General features: G+C 39.5%; 1 protein-coding gene across 1 annotated transcript in view; it reads left to right on the top strand.

Annotated features, from left to right (window-relative positions):
- The first annotated feature begins 989 nt into the window (after positions 1-989).
- The window catches only part of klf8 (Kruppel-like factor 8), a 90,301-nt gene continuing 68,038 nt past the window's right edge, over positions 990-23,252 (top strand). The window contains exon 1 of the mRNA XM_038303701.1: positions 990-1,292. Coding sequence (XP_038159629.1) covers positions 1,266-1,292 — 27 coding nt within the window. The 5' untranslated portion in view covers positions 990-1,265. The remainder of the gene's footprint in view (positions 1,293-23,252) is intronic.

Below are 23,252 nucleotides of genomic sequence, written 5' to 3'. Positions count from 1 at the left end.
ATTAATCATGTAAAAATCATATGTAGCTATCCAGTTTTTATTGATATGAAAAAGAAAAATCTCAACAGCTGCTCATTGCAGCATTGATTTTGATCTTATGTCAAAGTCAGTAGATCAGATTATTTAAACTAGGGCTTAATCCAAGAAATGTATAAACTGGATTTTCTTTTAATGAAGGTTTTTTATTTTAGGGAAATCTGTTTTTTTTTTCCCACCAGTGAACCTCTTGGGCTTCCGTAGCTCAGGGTGACATCAGTCCATTGCTTTTAGTTTTTGGACGTTTACCAATAGCTAATTAACTTGCCGACCGCATAACACCACCAGCTACAAACATTTAGCTGGTTATTATTTCATGGTTTGTTGTGAATAATTTAATCTTTAAAGGAAAAGTCTGCTCACATTCAGAATTCAAACTTCTGAAATTACTTTAAATATGAAATTATTACATATTTTGTGTTTTTAAGAGAGAAAAAAGTCAGAATTTTGAAAAAATAACTAAGAATTCTGACTTTTTCTCCATATTAAACTGAAATAATATTTAAAAATCAGTTAACTTTATTATTTTTATCAGTTACCCTAATCCTCTTCCGTATATTTGGGTTGAAAGCATGTCTTATTTTATCAATATATATTTATTTTTTCCATTCTATTACCATTATATCTGTTAAAGGTGAGGCTTGCAAAGGCTTATGGGATACATCCCCACCCTCCGCACCCATCAGCGGCCTCAATTAACTCCCTGCATGACGTCAGCAAGGTGACATGGCGCTGCACGCTATTAAAGGGGATGCATGAGCTGCAGATTGCAGGCATCATCCTGTCCTCTTTGCATTAGAGGGAGATTTTCCAGCCCCCCCCCCCCCGGTGCACAGTGGGCTCCGCTCCTCTGCAGGCTGCAGCTCTGCTGACTGACAGAGAGATGAGGGGTGGGGACGCAGGGTGGGGTCACAGGCAGGGAGAGGCGGAGGAGGAAAAGGCAGAGAGAGAGAGCCCAGCCCTTCAACACAAGCAGCCACCTCACAGAGAGGGAGGGAGAGACGCACAAAGCTCCGCCGGCCTCAGTTCTTCTTGGGGGGGTGGGGGATGAAGCCGTCGACGCTGCTGCGGATATAAACAGAAAATTCACAGTAAAGGTGGAAAAAGCAGCACCGCCCCAATAAGTCTCCCCTCTGACAGCTCCATAGTGCTCCACCCAAAGCCCCGACCGACCCCCACCTGCTTCTGCTGCTCCACCCCTCCGCCGCTGCACCGCTCCGGCAACCGAGATGCACACGGAGAACCGTAACAAGAAAGTAAGTGCACCTTATTGCCTGTCAGAGGATGGTGTGTCTGCAGCAGCAGCAGCAGAGCCTAAGCTGTGTCTCATTGCTGACATGTCAGTGAATGCATCCTTTCTGCAGCTGCTTTCATTCTGCAATCAGCGGAAGAGTTTTTCTGACTGCGACCTGATCGCATTCTGTCACTTCCAGGCTGCAGGACTGGAGCTCCTGCATCTTTCTGTCAGATTGTTGTTCAGGTTTAATGCTCTGAGGTGTCAGTGAGGCAGGAAGGAAACGGAAAGCAGCTTCTGCAGCTTGCAGGACACCATCTTAGCTTTTAAAGGGCCAGCAGCCTCGTTTCCACTCAGGTGCACTGCCTCCATAACAGCTCCTCACAAAACTATATTCATTCAACTGAGATAAAAAAAAAAATAAATAAATCGGGTTTTAGTTGATGATCTATATCATGAAATAATTCAAATGATTGTGAAACATGCTTGTTTTGATCATCCTGCTTTGCTGTGTACCTATGGGGGGGCAGTTGCCTAGGGCCCCAAGTTCCTGGGGGCCCCATGAAATTCTGTTTACATGTATGGTTAATACAACTATTCCTTATTTATGCACATTAATTATGTTTTTGATAAAACATTTCTGATGGCTAAAATGCCATCAGAAATCTTCAGTGTCCACCATATTGGATCAGTCCATTTGCTGCACATGTTCAGAAAGGTCCAAACAGACAGCAGCAAACCATTTGAAAACAAACCATGCAAAGAGCAGTGTTGCTAACTTAGCGCTTTAGTCGCTATATTTAGCCACTTTTCAGACCCCTCTAGCACTTTGATTTCTAGAAAGCTCCTAGCGCCAAATCTAGAGACTTTTTTCTGCTACTGGAGACTTTGGAGACAACATCTAAAAGCAGCGAACTCTGCTCTCCAGAGCGAGTAGATTGGTAACCCCGCCTCCTGCTCTCCTCTATCTTGTCTGCTGTCATGATTCATGCAGCTATTATTTCATCCAAATGAAAAATGGAGAACAGATAAGCAGATCATGGCTTGTCTACAGTGAAAAGAAGGACTGGGTTATTTACTTTGGCCTTTTTGGAAACACAGGAAGGAGCAATCAGCTAAGTGAGCTTAGTGCTTGGAAAAAATCTTTCATTCCTTTAGAGACAGCATGAAAAGTCAGCTGAGTACAAAACATAGAGAGGAAAACAAGAAGAAAAGGGACAAGAAGAGAGGGACACAACCTAGAACAGATAATGGATGTCTATTCTATTAACATTTCTATATGTGGAGAATGGGGCTGTTTAATGTGCCTGTCTTTGCTTAGGGCCCCAGATTTCCTAAATTCGCCCCTGAGCTTCAGTCCAATTGGACGTTTGTTATTGGTTGAAATCAGCCTTTCAGTCTTACTACATCTCGCTCTCTGTATTTTGGTGGACTTTGACTGGGCCATTATAAGTCCTGAATATGCTTTGATTTCAGAGTCAGGTTCTCTCCTGTCTGTCTTTGAGGTTATTTTCCGGCTAAAGGGCCTCCACCCTAAAGTCTAAAGACTTTTTCAGCATCTCGCAAGTTTTTTTTTTTTGCAGGCCTGCTCTGTTTGCCTCCTTTTGTTTAATCATTAACCCAGATCAGCTTCCCTGTCCTGGTTGTAGAAAAACATCCCACATCATGATGCTGCCACCTCAGTTTGTCACAATACAAATGTCTTTTTTAGGGAGAGGTTCTTCTGTTTGGCTCATAAAGTTCTTTTTTGGTGTCATCTGAACAGACGACCTTCTTATTTACATTTATAAAGTTTTTTTTATAGGCGTCTTGTGGCAAACAAACTTCCTTAAGATATTTATATATTCAAAATAAAAGCTTTATTTTTTGCCATCGTATTTTTAAGGCCTGATATGTTTAGGTAATGACACATTAATGTAACAGATTCCTCTACCTGAGCCATGACTCTCTGCAGCTCCTCCAGAGATAGCATTGACCTTTTAGCTACTTCTATGCTGCCCTACCCACAGCATGGCTAATTAGCTTTAGCGTTCTGCCTCATTATTTCCACCTTAAGGTGACGGATCGCTGTGTGAGAATTTCAAACTAGAACTGCAACTAACGATTATTTTGCAAATCGATTAATATGTCGATTATTTTTTCGCTTAATTGCAATATAATAATAATAATAATAATAATTTCTGCACAAAGTGTGTTCCTCTGTCAGCTAAAGGCATATTTTAGAGTCTCTATACTCCAGTTAAAAATTAATCGATTACTGAATTAGTTGACCATTATTTCATTTATCAAAAAAATTATGATTAATTCAGTTATTTCTGCTCTATTTAAAACCTTTGCATATTGTTTTATAAACTTCCCCACACCATGACCTCTGACCTGTCGGCTGTGTTCCTTAACCTTCATATCGCCGTTTCTTCACCAATGTTCTCTAACAAACCTCAGTTTAATTTCTTTTGAAAAGCCTAATTTATAGCGACATCAAACCACATAGTTAGAATAATAAAAGCAAATAGCAGCAATAATGTCGGGTTCTCATAGCAAATTAGGCTGAAACTAGTTCTTGCAACACTTAAAAAAATAAATAAATAAATAAATAGCCACGTATCATTTCCTTCAAGTTCAGTTTGGTTGTTTTTATGAGATCAAGGTTAAAACTTAGATCCTTTATAGAATAAATTTTTTGCATACATTCAGAAATATTTTAATTAAGTTATAATCTCATGTGTTATTTAAAGATAATCAAGATCCTACACTGATAACAGGAACAGTTGCTATGTTACTTTGTCTTAAATGAAAAGTCTGGTCATATTCAGAATTCATCCATTTTCCATCATGCTTATCCCTGCTAGGGCCACTAGGGGTGCTGGTGTCTCTCCAGCTGTCTACAGGTGAGAGGCGGGTCCACCCTGGACAGGTCTCCAGTCCATTGCAACACAGAGACACAACCATTCACACACACACCTAAGGAGGATTTAGAGAAACCATTTAACCTAACAGTGTTTCTGGACTGTGGGAGGAAGCTGGAGTACCCGGAGAAAACTAACTCCATACAGAAAGAGCCCGGGAGCCCAGGAATCGAGCTCAGCACATTCTTGCTACAAGGCAGCAGTGCTACCCACTGCGCCACCTAGCAACACATTTAGAATTCAAATTCCTGTAAGTTCTTTAAATCTAAAATGATTCCATCCTGTTCAATAAATGATCAGTGTTTTTAATTCAGAGTAATTTTCCTGTGAATGTGCTTTACTGGAGGCATCCATGTTTGTCAAAGAACACTACTGCCACCTACTGGTTAGTGACGTCACGGTGCGGTATCGGCTGTTGATCAAGTCCCAGTGCTGTATCTGGTGTTTGTCACAACGCGCTATTATCCAAGTCATCTTGAAAACATTCTTCTTCCAAATGTTGGCTACATATTACGGGTTTTTTCTCTGGCCAGAAGTTCGATGGCAAATCCTCCCTCTTCAAGTTGGCGATCCAACGACCAACCCGTCCGTGGAGGATCAGGAATCAGAAAGGTGGAATAACTCTTTTTTTCACTTTTCCCCGATGTATTCCAGCATCCAGCTGCCATGCACGTGGGCATCGTCAGTTTCACTATAGCTCTGGTGAATTTCAATGGTGAAGCCCTCTGGAAATCTTCAATAATTGTTGTTGATTGCAGATGTGTCTAGTAGTTCCCATTGATTTAGCTTGGAAAGCGGGGAGAATGGCGCTAGGCTTACCGCACCGTGACGTCACTGCTGGAAGATGGCAGGAGGGAGGGGCTACTATATTTGGGCAAAAATGGTCGCTCCCAGACTCAGTGATCATGACGTAAATATAAATTTTTTTTTTTACTGATTAACGCTAAATTCATTAAATATCTGTGAACGTGTTAATTTTAGGTATAAATAATGATCCGTTGATTATTTCTTGCTGACTGACGTTAATCTTTCTCAGAGGATTTCATCGTTTTTTAGTCTCATCCAAATAAAGTTTCTATATTTCTAGTGTTATTAATATTGAGGGTTCTGATGTTTGCTGGACTGGAGGCTGTAAATAAGCGCAGAGGGACTGAGGCAGCAGGGGGAAGTCTAGTTTTACAAACATTTCTCAGAGACGGCCCTGAGATATTAGCAGCAGCATTTCTCTCTGTTGCTTTAAGATGTAAGAAGCTCTGTCACTGTGATTGAAATAGCAACTAGAGGAGGAATTTAAGTTTGTTTTTTTAACTATAACTGGTGTTAAAGGGTATTATTATCCTCAGCATTAGATTAAATGTAGATTAGCACAGAAGTATAGGTGCTTGAGTGTCTTTTTATTTGTTTTATTTTGAAGTTGAAACCAGTAGATCTGGATTTCTGTCTGTGATTGAAGGGAATAACATTTTAACATTTAAAACTGCAGCAATGAAAAGTGATCAATCATCTCAGCCACTTGTTTTTAACTCAATCTGTCAAGTTTTGAAAAAGCGCAGCGTAACTGCAGCTGCTCTTCCACCCCCCCCCCCTCCAAATCACTATGACTCTATCACTTTTTGTTGCTTTGTGACACAGTCCTTCATCTACCATTGTCACATTGTTTATTTTTTATTTTTCTTAACAAACCACAAAAACAAATAAGGTCCCACATCCTGCTCTGCAGACGGTTTCCTCTCATTTGGAGCTGCAGAGGTACAGCTGTGACGCTGAGGCTGTTATGAACTGTAGCTGCACTCAGACACCTGTCGCCGGCAGCAAGCAGACGCCTGTTTACATAGCTGTGGGTTAGAATATGTAACTGAAAGTAAAACACCTTTTCATTCCACGTCTTTATCAGGACGTTTAATAAATTGATCAAGTTTTCCCAGATTTTAAATGAATTACTTTAAACAAACATGCAGAAGCATACCTCAGTCAGGGGGGGATTTACTATTAGGCAATACTAGGCGACTGCCTAGGGCCCCAAGTTCCTGGGGGCCCCATAAAACTCTGTTTACATGTCTGGTTAATACAACTATTCCTTATTTGTGCACATTAATTGTGTTTTTCCCTAAAATGCCATCAGAACGCTGATAATATTAAGTGTGTCTCAGCCCCCCCCTTCAGTGTCCACCATATTGGATCAGTCCATTTGCTGCACATGTTCAGAAAGGTCCAAACAGACAGCAGCAAACCATTTGAAAACAAACCATGCAAAGAGCAGTGTTGCCAACTTAGCGCTTTAGTCGCTATATTTAGCCACTTTTCAGACCCCTCTAGCACTTTGATTTCTAAAAAGCTCCTAGCGCCAAATCTAGAGACTTTTTTCTACTACTGGAGACTTTGGAGACAACATCTAAAAGCAGCGAACTCTGCTCTCCAGAGCGAGTAGATTGGTAACCCCGCCTCCTGCTCTCCTCTATCTTGTCTGCTGTCATGATTCATGCAGCTATTATTTCATCCAAATGAAAAATGGAGAACAGATAAGCAGATCATGGCTTGTCTACAGTGAAAAGAAGGACTGGGTTATTTACTTTGGCCTTTTTGGAAACACAGGAAGGAGCAATCAGCTAAGTGAGCTTAGTGCTTGGAAAAAATCTTTCATTCCTTTAGAGACAGCATGAAAAGTCAGCTGAGTACAAAACATAGAGAGGAAAACAAGAAGAAAAGGGACAAGAAGAGAGGGACACAACCTAGAACAGATAATGGATGTCTATTCTATTAACATTTCTCTATCTGGAGAATGGGGCTGTTTGATGTGTTGTCTTCTCAATTCAGATGGACCCCTGCCTGTCTTTGCCTGGGGCCCCAGATTTCCTAAATCCACCCCTGCATTTACCTACACATAGCAGCTTTAACTGGAATGAAACGCAGCCCTTCCTTCATTTCTCCATAAACAGTGATCAATGTGTAGTAGAAAACAGGGAGAAATGGTCAAAGGTGAAGCTAAACCCATTTTCCTTAATTTTTTTCTTTATTATTTAGTTAAATCCATTAAAATGCAAAGCATTGGGTTACAAAATAGATTTTAGTTTTAAGAAACATGTTAGGAGACACATTTTAGGTGTTCTCTTAATTTGAAAAATATACATCTGAAGCGTTAAAACAAAGATCTATATTCTAACTGGTCGAAGGAAACATGAGGCCAAAATGTCTAAACTTTGTGCAAAAAAGAAGAAAATAAAAACAGAATGGATTTGCTGCTTCCATAGGATTAAAGGGAAAGCTGAGGCCAGTTGCTGCTGATCAGATGCACTTCATTAACTAATTATCATTGAGGCTATCTCCATTAAGCAGGCGTCTTCATAGTTAGGCGCTCTGAAGCACACATGCACAGACTAACAACACACATAGTTAGAAAACAGCAACGCTTTCTGCATCAATCAATCTGAAAAGAGTTAGAAACAAACATGCTGATGTTGTTCCTTCTGCAACCAGAATAATTGTGCATTAGGAGGAAACTATATAAGACAGCAGCCACTTGTTTCTCAAGAGCTGACATCTTAGCAAATTACCGCCATGCGTGGTGCATTGCTCAGAGAAGTGACAATAATAGATGATTAGAAAAAGATCAACAAGCTCTTCTCTCTGTCTGAAGAGCACCGGCAGCAATATGGTTACAAACACTTTAAAAACTATTTGTTTCAGTCAATTTTGACCACATTTTTTGAGTGAAATGTGAGGTTATCCCTGCTGGTGGAAACTGGCTCAGCAGTAGGGGTGGGCAAAGAAGTCACGATGCGATTCTATCACGATGCATCACGATACTTGAAATGTTGCGATGCATCGCGATATTTTCACTGAACACTGTAAGAAAAAGATGCAGCCCTTACCAGTGGCTGACTGGCTGGGTGTGATCTGGATCGTGTCTTCAACTGATACATAACTGAAAGCAACTGAATTCATACATAGCTGTATTTATTGAAACGACTTTTAGAGGTGTTGCCATGGAAACAAATACTGGACAGAAATATTACTATTACTGGCTTACTTACTTACTTAGGATTCATCAAACTTAAAATAACAAAATAAAGATAATCAGTACGTTAACATGGCCTCAGTGGTCCCCAACCTTTTTTGCACCACGGGCCGCTATATGTCAGACAATATTTTCACAGACCGGGGAGGGGGATTGTGTCCGCGGCCCGGTTGGGTTGGGGACCGCTGCTTTAAACCAATGAAACGAAAACATTCAAATGTATATTTCCCCTTTTGCAAATGACGTGCATCATATCTATTTCATTTTTACCTTCTTTGTTTTTAAAGCCAGAATTTTCAGTGTCCTCCATGTTTTTATTTCATATGACTTGTCTCAGTATCCCACAAGGCAGCTGGCGTCAACACATCCGCAGCGACATCTGCTGGACTGGAAGCTGTATTCCACTTGGTTTGGCTGATCTGCGCTGATGTGCGCCAACCAGTCATGTATTTTATTTGTTCATTTTTTTTTTCTTGCCTTCAAGAATCGATGCAGTAGATCACAAAAATTAGAATCGCGATGCATCGTCATGACGATTATTTTGCGCACTCTTAGTCAGCAGCAGCAGGAAAATGATTCTAAACAAAGCATCTAAAATTGATTGGACTCGTTTAAAACTGAAAAGCTTAAAGTACTAAAGCAAAATTATAAAAACTAAAAGCATGAAATTCAACCAAAACAGAACGACACTAATAAAATCTCACTGAAATGACTCCATGACATTATTACTGCTACAGTTTTTGCTTAAGAAACAATAAATAAGCAATTATTTTGTGGTTAATTAACATAATTAATGTGCAGAAATAAGGAATAGTTGTATTAACCAAACATGTAAACAGAGTTTTATGGGGCCCCCAGGAACTTGGGGCCCTATGTAGGGGTGTAAATCACACCCATCATGGCGATTCGATTCAGTATCGATTTCCTGACCCAACGATTCGATTATTTTCAATACTCAAGAATTCATCACGATTTGATTCGATTTGATTAATCGATTAATTTTTTTTTTTACACCTTACAGGCTTAACAAAGTTTCAAGTTTGAAATAAATCAATGAAAGCTGTAATATCGTTATGCATTTTTTTTTTTTTTTTTTTAGAAACAACAGCAAATAACAGAAGTAGAAAAGTTGCATCAAAAAATGCTGCACATAATCAGTGCAATGAGTGCAATGCAATACCTCGGCTCCAGACTCCGCCCCCTCCACAGACGCTCCGCTGCTCCTCTCCCTAATTGTAGCTGACCGCAAACAGTGCCGCAGACAGGAGGCCGGCTTGATTTGTTTTTATGACCAAAATTGCGGAAAACAACTAGTGAAGTTTGACCCGCTAGAAGAGCGAGGTGCGCGAGAACGCTGGGACCCTTTTCCCACCTGGATCTCCGCTCTTTTTGGCCCTCATGTCCCTCCGTCGTCGGACTAAACTCGCCCCCACTTCCTCGCCGCCTCGGCCGTATCTAGACCCACAGCGTGTAGCTCAGACCACGCTTCAATATTGAGCATAAATCAAAAATGTCTGCTTCAAGCTCACTGCAACACACTGCTGTAAGAGTATAACCAGGAAGCGAGGTAGGAGGGCAAAATAGCTTTAGTGCCACCGCAGCACGGGAGGAGAATTACGCCCAGGAGCAAATGGATAAAAATAGACCGGAGGAAAAAAAAACATGAATCGATTCTCTTGCGGACGTATCGATGCATCGATACAAAACGATTATTATTTACACCCCTAGCCCTATGCAACTGCCTAGTATTGCCTAAAGGTGTATCTGCTAACATGGCTGGGTTTGTGCACCATGGGGCCAAACTGAGCATGCTCTGTGCTTTAGGTGCAGCATGCATGGGTCAGCCTGGATAGGGTCAGTGGTGCCATCCTCAGCAGCATATCGTCTGCAAAGGTTGCTGGAGTCCAAAGTCTGTCTGTGTGTGAATGAGAGGGAACTGATGCCACCCAGCAGGTAATGATTCACTAACCTGCTGAACAAAAATCAATCACTGGGGGGGGGGGGGGCGTTTCAGGTTGGTTCAGATAGTTTAAAGTAGTTTAGAATATTACAGCCTGTTTGCTCTGCACTTGGGCTGCAGCTAATGATTATTTTGCAATTCGATTAATCTGTTGATTATTTTTTATTAATTAATTAATAATCAGAGGGGGAAAAGTTCCTTAAAGACATATTTAAGAGATTAAACCTGAGGAAACTAAAACCTTTCCACTGGATAGAGCATATTGACAGATGAAAATGTTTTTTTTTTATTTTTTAATCTTAAATGCAAAATGTTTACTTACTTTTTTACAATGTTGGTATAATTCCTGCTCTAAGTGGACGGCTCTGTCTCCTAAAGGCATGTTTTACAGCCTCTATACTCTAGTTGACAATTAATTGATTGCTAAATATCAATATAATCTATCTCTATCTATGTATATATCTCTGTATCTATGTATGTATCTCTATGTGGCTCGTATTGATCCCAGATCAGGGAGTCTTTGTGCCTTTTGTCAGGCTGAGGAAACGCTGCAGCATCTCTGGGTGGGACGTCCCAGTCTGCTTCCTCTCCTCCCTTTGTTTAAACAGTGGGCGGCTGGTTTAGGACACAGTTTTAATAATAAAACATTTATTTTTGGTCCCAGATATTCATCAGCATTACGGAGGAATATTTGTCTGGTTAGTTTTTGGTTTGGTCATCAAAAAGATGAGCATTTGGCTCAACAGGAGAACTAAAATGAAGGAGGTTCAGAGGCCTGATGGCGGTTAGTGTTAGTTTATTACAGGATGCTGTCAGATATGAAGGAGTTTATTTCTATTTGGGGAGGAGGTGATGTTTTATATCATGTAAATAATGAAATGCTTATCCTCAGCTCTTATGGGGGTGGAGTTATGTCTTTAGTATTTTTTTCTTTTGGGTTGTTTTAAATGAGTAAATGTATTTAATTAACTTGTGTTTATTGTGATTGAAACATTGGACCAATAAAGAGAGTCCATGGTCTCTTTCTCTCTCTCCTGTTTTCTCTCGGTGCTGAGGAAGTATCTGAGCTCGTGGCGTTTTCTTCTCTGATCTCGTTTGAATCAGATCTGAAGCTGAAGCAAGCAGCTGAGGGAGAGGATGACGGCTTCCTCGGCCAGCTGGCTGCATGTCTGCTTGGGTTTTAGGGGCAGGAGGGATAAATGAGTGAGGTTTAAATAATAAAAAAAAGTGTTTGCGTGTGAGTAATGGTTTGGTCGTTGCTGGCGGTTGTAGTTGTTGTTGTTTTGGTCGTGCCATCCCGCCGCTGAGTCACAGCAATGATGGAGGGAAATGGGAATGTTCTAGAGAAGATTTTTATATTTTTTATAAATTCCATTCAACCCCAGAAACCCCTGTGCCGACAGGAAAATAAAAATAACTAAATCTAAAAAAAATTGTTATCTCAAAATGAAAACACTTTACATTAAGACTTGTTTACTAGCGAGAAGGGAGATTTGTAAGTTTATCAAAATAACCCAATAGAGGGTCATTGTAAAAATTTTTTGGTTGATCCTTTCAAAAATATTTCACTTTTTCGATTTTTAGGAACATCATCATATCCCAGAGCCACATGACGCAGACTTTTTAACTAAAACATATAAATAAATATCAGGAGCAAAAATATTGATATTATCAGGCAGCCCAAATCCATCTTTTTTTTTCTTTTCTTTTTTTCTGACACCGTTTTTACTTTATGAAAAATGCGATTAAGCATCAACATCAGCTTTAAAATCACCTGCTGCTTAAAAACAACTTTCAGCTCATCTTTTTAAATTGTACAAAGTCTTGAGGCAGATACAGGGGGTCATCTTGATGTTATTTGTTCTTTTTAAACAACAATATAAGACAAAAATAAAAAAAGCAGCAGTTTCACCAGTTTCTGGTTTAATTTGAGATCAGATCTCAGAAGAAACAAAATGTTCTTTGTAGTTAGTAAAAAACATAAACATACTTTGTTTAACCTTTTTGTTTTCTTGAATTTCTTCCTGGAAAGACAAAAGTTTGAGTCCATCTTGAGCAACATAACAGAAATCAATGCTACTGCTGCAAAGAGTTAGTGAGTTATTGTGACTCTGTGTTGGAGATGATTCTCTGCTGGCCAAAAACTCTGCATCTCTTTTTTTTTATTTACTGCCAGTAAATGACTTACAGGCAAACAGAACCACTCGGTGCAACAACAACAATAACAGCAAAACGAAACCATAAACATTATAAAAGACAGACTAGATACAATCAGCTGAAAAAAAGGCACCTTGATCGTAGATCAGATAATATTTCTAGATTACATGGGCATATCTATCTTTCCATGATCTATTCACTTTCTACCCATGAACATAGTAACTTCTCCTTATAATCAAAGGTTGTTTCAACTGTAGAATATCGGTCATATGTTCCATCATTTGGACGCGTTTAGTTTTCTGCTTCCATCCAGATATTGGGGGGGGGGCGGGGGGTCAGACTGCATCCAGCGGATGGTTATAATTATCCTAATGGTCGTCATAAAGATATGTAGAATATAGCTTTGCTCTTTGGTCAGATTTTGTTCTGCCATGTTGTCCGATAAAAACAACTTTGGGTCCAAAGGTAAATTAATACTCTTCATTTTTTCCTCTTTGATGTTTCTCCTGAATGCCTGTAATTTGGGGCAATCCCAGAATATATGGGTCTATTCCCAAACCATCCCATAATCTCTCCAACACTTGTTATTACATTTGTTATTAACGCTTTGAAGCCTGTTGTTGCTAATAAGCAACAAACCGCTTGGAATACAGTGCAAGAAATGTAAATCTAAGTAAGTAAGTGAAGTTTTCTTAAAATAAGAGCATTTTTTCTTGAATTAAGCAGCTAATTGAGACACTTTGCCACTGGAACTACAAAATGCACATTTAAAATAAGAAAAAAAAACTGAAGTCTCTTATTTCAAGTACATAATATCTAATTATCTTATTTTAATGGTAAAAATGCTCATTCCATTGGCAGATCATCTTATTTTCCTACTCATATTAAGTGTAAATACACTTATTTTAAGACATTTTTACTTATTTTCAGAACATTTTTGCAGTGTAGGCGTCATGGCGTTTTTTGCATCACCGCAGTGCTAGTCACAGTGTATGTTATTATGGAGTTATAACTGCTCTTACAAAATATACTTTACCTTCATTTCTATCTAGTAACATTAACTATTTTAATTTAGCATCTCATTGAAGAGAAAAACGAGCATAAAATGTTTTTATATGTACATGTATATCAATTCAGGCTTCAAGGGGTTAAACACGATACCTCTAAAAAACCTCATCTTTACTTTCCAACAATACCCCCCCCCCTTTGACATTCAGAGCATAACTCCTCCCACTTATCATCCTCTATGGTGACACTGATCTCCATTTAATTTGTGCATCTCTTAAAATGCAAACATATTAAAAGGGAATGATTTTTTTATTATTATTTTCAAGCTCAACATTTCAAACAATAATTTAAATTAATTTGCAATATCTTGGAATCCTGTAGACGATGGCAGGAAAACGGCTGCTGTTGCTCAGATGTATTTGATTTGGAAAAGTCCAGATGTTTGCTGTTATGAAAATGGCTAAAATGATTTTTTTTCACCTTAAAAAATGACTTAAAACTAAATGTTTTTGCACCGTGAATCTTCCTCCCTCCGTCTAGGCGAGATGGATCGATGGGAAATGGAGATAATAAATGATTTGATATAAATCAGTGAGGATTCAGGTGACAAAGTTTGTCTCATTAGCTCAGAATCAGCAAAGTAATTATTAAAGGGAAGTAGAGTTTTTGGTCTCTATATGTCCCCCCCCCCGCCCCTGTCTGTTCAGTGCGTTGCCTTGTTCAGGCCGGACGGCTTTGGGGCTTTAGGTCTATTTATAGAAACGTCTCTGTTTGTGTGACGAAGACAGAGAAAAACACAGGAGGCCGATTTTTCTCGTCATGATACCAAAGATTCCTGCTGAGGAACCAAATCCAAGCTTGGATTAAAACGTTTGAATCCTGACTGCAGAAATCCTCCAACCTGCCGTAGATCCACCTCCTGTCTGCGTGTTTACGCACAGCTACTGATCTGTAACGGATCCCAAACTTAAAGGAGGCGCAACGCCGGGAGGGGGAGAGAAAACAGACGATAATAGTGAATTCAGACTTAAGCTGTGGGAAAAAAACTTTATTTTTTAGTGATTTCCTGCCGGTTAGATCTATACATGCTCTGATTGGAGAAGGGACTCCAGTTCAAGCGGTGATTAGAGCGTTTTACAGGAGGCTCAGGCTGCCGCAGTGCAAGGATGGAGAGCCTGCTGCAGCTCCGTGGTTCCTCCTCCTCCTCTCTCCTCCTCCATGTTTCACTTCTATATTTTACACATTCACACCATCTGGAGGTGACACGGAGATGAATTGAGTTTCCACTCAATGCAAGCTTGCTTTCACAGGTTGATCATTAATCAACCTACAAAAGAATCAGCCAAACATCCTGCAAACTAGGGCTGCAACTAACGATTATTTTAAAAATCGATGAATCGGACGATTATTTTTTCGATTAATCGATGAATCGGACAAAAAATATTTTTTATATTAACCTCTTTATTCCAAAATAAACATTTTAGACAGAACAAACAAGCACACAAGTACAGGTTGCTCATTAACTGTACTGGTGCAATATGAAAAATAAATGTTTGTGTTAAAACTATGCAAACTTACATGAGAAATGTAGCTGTACATCCACAAAATATAGGCTACTTTGTTTCATAAAGCGCAAAAAAAGAGTTTTTTTAGACTAGAAGAGTTCTGCCTTTTAAGACAGGAAAGTATAGCAGTTAAAGTTGCTACTTGAGAAAATACTGAACCATAGAGATAAAAATAGCCCTGTGATTCAAATTATAAATTGTATTTGGAATAAAAATGAGAGAACTAGGGGTGCTAAAAACACATCCTCCAAAGACAGATATTTACATGGGAATGTGGCAGATAATTAATTGACATATTACTGATCTTGCTGGATTTTATTCTGCTTTACTTCCATAAATTGCAGGATCTTCTTTACTTTATCTTTGCCAGAAGATTTAAACTTTAAAAGCCTTGCCCTCATAATTTGCAAGTTAATTTATTTATAAAGTAAATGTAAACGCTGCTTAAGCTAATTCAAATGAAATTAAAAGTAAAATAAGTAGCCAACCTTATCACTGTCTGTAACCTACTAACACGGTAAGGAAAGCATCAGATGAGCTACCTGAGTAGCTAACGTTACGTTTCCCCACTTTAAAACCAAACAAACATGGTGGTTCCGTGCCATGTTCACTTCTTTTGACAAAAGTTGCATGTTATCACTTTTTTCGCTTTACAAAGCGCAGGCTATTTTAATTATTGTGATCAATTTGCGCCGTCAATCCCGGTGCATGCGCGCTTCATTTGCAGTCTGGACGCTGAGGCTCTGACTGCAGCCCTGAGAGGGACTCCTGCGGGAAAATGCGGTTGGTGTGGGGGAGGCGCCCCACGGCAGAGTAGGAACGATACATGCTTTCACGTAAGAGTCTCCAAAAGCCGCCAGTGACACCGAAAAAAGTCGCCAGATTTGTCGCTAGTCGCTTTTTTGAAAAATAGTCGCTGGAGGGGTCTGAAAAGTCGCTGAGTTGGCAACACTGCTCCTGTGGCGCTGGCTCGCTCTGCAATATATTTTTTTCTTCCTCTTTCAGTCAAGAGGCAGTGATGACGGCGCGGCGGATGACGCAATAATCGCGCGACACAACTAATCGATGATGAAATTCGTTGCCAACGCTTTTAAAAGTCGATTTTTATCGATTTTATCGATTCGTTGTTGCAGCCCTACTGCAAACAAACTCATTTTTGGTTTTAGGAAAGCTTAACTTCTGTTGTTGTTGAAAGATTTATTAAAAAGCTTAAACTAAAAAACAAACTTTTTTTGTCATCATGTCTTTGGAACAGAAACCATGTGAACCTTATAGAGTCCTAAGCTGGGGAGTAATTGTAGAAAATTACTCTTTGAACTTCACACTTGCAGCAATTAGACTTTAAGACAAACTGGTTTTATTCATAACAAGTAACATGAAATCTCACAAAGTCCAAAAACATTTCATCGCTTTACAGTGAGTTGATTTTGTAACGGTTGTTTTTCAAAGTTATTTATCTAAGAAATCCCAGCTGATCCCATCAGTCATTGACTTTTCTATCGTCTCTCATCCTAAGCAAGCAAAGGGTGACAGTGGAGAGGACCAACCCTATTTTAACAGGAACATAACTCAGGCATAAAAAAGGGTGAGATAAATAGGAAGAAAAACATACAAAAATAAAATAAAAAAAAGAGAAATTCACTGAATCAGGAGTATTTTTATTTGGAAGAAAAAGAAGAAATACATAATGGTATGAATATTGCTTTATTGAAAAAAAAAAGAAGAAGAATAAAGCCTTCAATTGATGAGGTAATGTCAGCAATATCTCCTTTACTGGCTTATATAAGCTGTCATTTTAAGACAGAAAAAGCAGGGTTTGTAGATTGTTAAAGGCAGCAGCTCCTTCGATAAACATGGAGTCCTAGAGTCATCAGGAAGATGCATAAAGAAACTACAGTCAGTGAGTTACTGGCAGCAAACACACAGCTCTACATTAAAGTGATGAGCCAGTTGCAGTTTCTATGGAGAAGGTGAAAGTTGATTAACCAAAGCAATAGCCCCATGATTCCCTCCATCCAAGGCAGACTTAGATTTAGATAACTTACTGTCATTTTGTACACACTGTATATACAAAAGGAAATGTTGTTTTGTAAAGCTTTCAGACAGTGAATGAGCAGCAGCGGCTGCCCTGCAAGGCTTTAAACCTGGGTTTAAATGGAGACTAAGCCATTCTCAAGCACATATCAAGGAGCTCATTTTGAGCCTGGATCCAGATTTATTGTTGATTCTGTTCATGGTGGAGAATCCTGCTTCACAGCAGCAGGTTGAGCCAAACATCCTCTAAATGTGCAGGGTCATCTTTGAGCACGCCATTTCACTTTTCTTTCACCAGTTCACCGCAGTTCTTCCAGCAGTCCACACTTTCTCTGCTCTCTTTTTCTCATGGTCTTCTCCTTCTTTCCCATCGCCCGGCTTGCCACAGGTTTGCCTGCTGTGTCTAAAAGTAGCAGCAGCAGCAACCCAGACTGACAGCTCATTGGCTCATTTGGATCACGTGCAGCCTGGAGCCGGACGCTCCAGAGCAGGGCCGGCGATTGCTACAGGCGAGCTAGGCAATTGCCTAGGGCGACAAATGTGTTGGGGGCGCCCTCTAGCGTTGCCCTTAGGCTTACTTCCCATTAATCATAGAATTAGAAAAAAAAAGCGAATTAAACCGGTTATGAAGCGTCCGTCAGTTTGACTTAACCTTACGTATATATAAATAGCAAAATATGAACAAATAAATATACCACCGTTTTTTTATTTATGTTTTCACATTTAAGAGAAAATCGGAAAAGAATCTGATCACTTTTCAAGCGCCCTCCAACCCGGAAGTAGTGACGTCACAACGGGAGCGTTCATGGCGATCTACTGCACTAAATGCGATAGCCAAAACGAGAAATCTGAAAGCAAAATTTCCACTTCAACCGAGCGATTCCTACCAGGAGACCATTCTGATGTATCGGAGGAAGAATATTTGTGTCTGGAGCCTCACATGTTCGACCCAGATGTTTCAGATGAAGAGAAGGCAGCGGACGAACAACAGCGAGTCGGACAATGAGTGGAGATTGGACGTCGGGAGATTAGATGAATGGTAGGACAAGTTTTTTCTTTTAACAGTTCAAACATTTTTTTTTGTAGGGTGACCAAACGTCCGTATTTCCCGGGACATATTCGTATTTCACGTCCTGTCCCGGGCGTCCCGGGTTTTTTTTAGAAAGTGAGGAAATGTTCTGATTTCACTGCGCACGACGCTCCGTGTGACGTAATCCCTGAGCCGCATCAGTGCAGGCAGCCCTGCTCTTAATCAGAGGCTCTGTTCAAAAACCTGGGCTGCATCCTCCAAGGACGCGGTCTTCCTAGACTGGATCCTCCAAGGACGCGGTCTTCCTAGACTGGATCCTCCAAGGACGCGGTCTACCTAGACTGGATCCTCCAAGGACGTGGTCTACCTAGACTGGATCCTCCAAGGACGCGGTCTACCTAGACTGGATCCTCCAAGGACGCGGTCTACCTAGACTGGATCCTCCAAGGACGCGGTCTACCTAGACTGGATCCTCCAAGGACGCGGTCTACCTAGACTGGATCCTCCAAGGACGCGGTCTACCTAGACTGGATCCTCCAAGGACGCGGTCTACCTAGACTGGATCCTTCGAAGTCCTTGAAAATAAGGAGGCCGGAAGAGTTCTGTCTGTAAATTCGAACAGGTCCACCCTTCGGCGGGTTTTATCGCCGTATGCTCTGTTGCTTAGCAACCGTGAAAGTTGACACACAAAGCAGGAAAAGAATGAATACCGAGGTTTTCAAAACTGTTTGTTTATTTATTTATTTTTAAAAAAAGTTAAAGTGAACAAAGACTACACTCACAAGAATCCAGAGTGGAATAAAGGTTCCAACAGCCGGGAGCAGGAACAAATAAAATCAAATGTAATGATAGAAACCTTAGTCAGTTAAATAACCTGCTGCTGTCATTCTGCACATCTCTGATGTTGCTGCTATTTTCAAATATCCATTACTGTAAAAATGTCCATAGCTGCATATTGGTTATTTATTCTCCAGTTTTATATTGTTAAAACACTTTACAGTATTGTATTGTTTATATTTTAACTCTTCCCTATTATGTTATTCTTATACATTTTTCTAAGGTCCACATTTGTGTGACCATTTTCAATAATCTTTCTGCTGCTGTAAATTTGCCCATTGTGGGACAATAAAGGGATTTTCTATTCTATTCTATAAAAGGGGTAGAAAGATATAAGTAAATCTAAACAATGTATCTACAAAATATATCTGCAAAATCTCTAATATTCAACAACAAAAAATACTTAGTTAAGCATATTGTGCAAAACAACAATAAAAAAATTTAAATCCTATCAGATTTATAGTTCCCACTCTGCAGATCTATTAGAATCTGTCCTTAAATTCCAGCCAAACTAATTTACACAGTAACAGATTAAAACCTTTAGATAAACCAAACATTACCGCCACATATCTGACTCTATAACCATTAAAACAACTATTTAACTATTTTCATTCATTTCAGACGGAACTATTCACAGAGTTGTATTATTATATTAAACTGAACTTCAAATTTTCACAACTGCTCTGCGCCAAGTAACATTTCCTCTGATCACGGAGCAAATCCCGATGATGAGACATTTGTTCTTTCAATATCACCCCCCCCCCCCCCCCCCCCCCGCTCCAAGGTGTCCTGTTTTTCCCAAATGAAAATATGGTCACCCTATTTTTTGTATGTTGACATCATTTTTTTCTCAGTATATATGCAGCAGAATTATGTGCTATATTATTAGCTTGAGAATGGGTAGAAGATACTAATATAAATAAAATTTGCCATTAGGAAGTCCAGACGAGTCAAATTTTAATGCTGCATCAATTTTGAAGGTGAATAGAAATACCTGAAACAACTGATAGATAGAACTACAAGAACTTCAAACTTTTAATTTTGTAATGGTATTCATAAAAGCACATTTGTTTGTAGAGGGTTAATCCTTTCTTTAATCACTAATCAATGTCAGAAATCAGGGTAAATATACCTGATATATTTTATTTGGAGGAAAATTTTGTTTATCTCATTTCTATTTATGTTCAAATGATTTAATTGAACTGGAACAGAAAATTTAATTTAATGTTTATCAGTAACTTTTTTATGTAGTCCTTGGTTGAAGAATTTCTTAAATTTATTATTTTTTATTATTTGGTAATTTATGAAATTGATTTATTTAATATTTGTTTAATGTGTGTTAAATTTGTTAATTGTCTGAAATAAATTCATTCATTGATTCAATCCAGTTTTTTAGTTATACTTTACCTAAGTGTCCTTACAGATGGTTAAAAGTGTTTTTGCACAGTCCTAACTTTGAGTGTGTAATAAATTATTTAAAATAATAAAAAAGAAAAGGTTCTGAAACCTATTCTGGTATTTGTCTATGCATCACTCCATGCTAAGTTACAGTTTTTTCTGAATGTTTAAACACAACCTTGATTCTTAAAGCACAATTTCTAAAACTATTAATACTTATAGCAAATCCACTCACTGAGTTCACAAAACTAAAAGAACAAACACTGCTTTGCACTCAATTTGCAATTTTGTAACACACACTTTGCACAACTGTAGGCACAATCCACCGCACAGCACTCTTTGTGGAACTGCAAACACAACTCAATGAAGCACTAAACAGATGCTGAAAACAGTACTGGTGTTTCGTACGGCAAAAGTGAGGGGGGGGGGGCAAAACTCAATCTCGCCTAGGGCAACCAAAGGGCTAGAACAGGCCCTGCTCCAGAGGGCTTTACCGTATTAACAGGAGAGGAGGCGCAAGTGAAAACAGACACTGTTGCTGGACAACATGCGGTAATTTATAAATGTTTTAAATCAGGTTGGGTCTGGATCCGGACCGCGGTCCGCTAATCCGTCACCTCTGCTCTATACCTTTAATCTCACCACCTCACTGTTACCAAAGTGGTTGAATAAGGGCTACTGCAGTTGAATTTTTCTGTCGGTTCAAACTCTACATGCTGCTACACGCCTACGTCACAGCTAGTGGCATTGAGCACCAAAGCCCTGCTATCGGGGTAAAAAAAAACCTCCCTCATTTAGAGGCACAGGGTCGGGCATGTTAAATGTAACCTGCACTCATAAAAACATCTTTTTACAGTTTTAACAGGCTTCTTTAGAAACTGCTGCAGGAATTAATTCCCTGGAATTGGCTGTGTTGGAGCAGGAAACATCTAACGCCTGTGGAGTGTTGTGCCCTCAGGGTCGATGTTGGGAAATAATCGGAACTGTTTGCCGTTCCACCAGTGCTGCACAACACAGCGGATAGAAACCATAGATGTCTGCTTATGTGGTTTAAAAGGTTGAAAAATCAATCTGGACATATTTAGAAATGCAACTTGTCAATAGTTTTATTTTTAAAGCTTTTATATTCCCAATTTTTTATTTTTTTTTTACACATCATCAAAAGCTTTATTTTGAAATTATTGCAGGGAAGTGGTTGAAAATTCAGAGTATTCATTATATTCATTAATTGATCAACTATAATTATTTGTCTGAAAGATAATATTTTGCTCTTTGTTGTTTAGAAAAGAGTTTTACTGGAGTTTTATATATTTTTTTTCCTAGAGAAAAATGCAGATTCATTCAAATTTCTTCAATTTACCTATTTTATTTATTCTGTTTTAGCTTCATTGTTTCAGTCTAAGTGGAGCTAAAAAAAAATGCCCCAGACTCACTGATCGGGGGTCAGTCTGAACCAGGTGGGGGGGGGTTTATCATTAGGCAATATTAGGCAGCTGCCTAGGGCCCCAAGTTCCTGGGGGCCCCATGAAACTCTATTTACGTGTATGATTAATACAACTATTCCTTATTTCTGCACATTAATTATGTTTTTGATGAAAATCTTTTTGCTAACATGCCATCAGAACGCTGATAATATTAAGTGTGTCTCAGCCCCCCCTTCAGTGTCCGCCATATTGGATCAGTCCATTTGCTGCACATGTTCAGAAAGGTCCAAACAGACAGCAGCAAACCACTTGAAAACAAACCATGCAAAGAGCAGTGTTGCCAACTTAGCGCTTTAGTCGCTATATTTAGCCACTTTTCAGACCCCTCTAGCACTTTGATTTCTAAAAAGCTCCTAGCGCCAAATCTAGAGACTTTTTTCTGCTACTGGAGACTTTGGAGACAACATCTAAAAGCAGCGAACTCTGCTCTCCAGAGCGAGTAGATTGGTAACCCCGCCTCCTGCTCTCCTCTATCTTGTCTGCTGTCATGATTCATGCAGCTATTATTTCATCCAAATGAAAAATGGAGAACAGATAAGCAGATCATGGCTTGTCTACAGTGAAAAGAAGGACTGGGTTATTTACTTTGGCCTTTTTGGAAACACAGGAAGGAGCAATCAGCTAAGTGAGCTTAGTGCTTGGAAAAAATCTTTCATTCCTTTAGAGACAGCATGAAAAGTCAGCTGAGTACAAAACATAGAGAGGAAAACAAGAAGAAAAGGGACAAGAAGAGAGGGACACAACCTAGAACAGATAATGGATGTCTATTCTATTAACATTTATCTATCTGGAGAATGGGGCTGTTCTATGTGCCTGTCTTTGCTTAGGGCCCCAGATTTCCTAAGTCCGCCCCTGGTCTGAACCTAATAGATAATCTATGGATTAGTTTTAAGAGGAAGATGAGACTCACTGCTAATGAGCTGAAGGCCTCTATCAAAGCAGTTTGTCATTACCTATATGTCTAAATGTTTTATATCGTCTCTTTTTAGGGAGAACTTTAGATTTTAACATTTTCCCAGCATCCAATAGGAAACGTCTTTTTTTTTTTCCCACGTGCGGGACGGCGGCCTCTGGCAGCGCTGTTCATGCAGGCAGGCGTGGCGGCGTCTGTTTTGAATACACGCCCAGACTTCTCTCACAGGCCTGGCTCTGATGGAGGCAGCAGAGCTGAAGTTCATGTGAAGTTCATGGAAGGTCTAGAGGTTTTGTCATGTGAGCTTCTGCTCCTGAAAGCGCAGCTTTGTCAGGGCTGTGGTTGGTGATAACTACTTCCTGTTCATGTCGACACTTTTCTGCTTTTTATTCTCTGCTCTGGTTTGTTTTTCTGTTTTGCACCATTTTTTTTTTACTGTTATTAATGATCTTATTGGGGGGAAAATGCATTCTGGTCAGATTTCATTTAAATATTTTAGTTTGTTTTGTAACTGCAGTGACCTTTCCATTGAAATCAGAAACTCTAAACACGTTATATTTTGGTTATAAATGCCATATATTCCAAGGTAAAGCAGCCCAGTAAGCTGGAGGTTTTCTACCAGCATGTTGCTCCTCCAGAGGAGGCAGGTAATTGTGTATAAACACATCCTGACTC

Source organism: Cyprinodon tularosa, unplaced genomic scaffold (assembly GCF_016077235.1).
Source record: "Cyprinodon tularosa strain WSP-4 unplaced genomic scaffold, ASM1607723v1 ctg518, whole genome shotgun sequence".
Taxonomy (NCBI): Eukaryota; Metazoa; Chordata; class Actinopteri; order Cyprinodontiformes; family Cyprinodontidae; genus Cyprinodon; species Cyprinodon tularosa.
The sequence above is the reverse complement of the archived record's forward strand: the minus strand, read 5'-3'. Positions and strand labels throughout refer to the sequence as shown.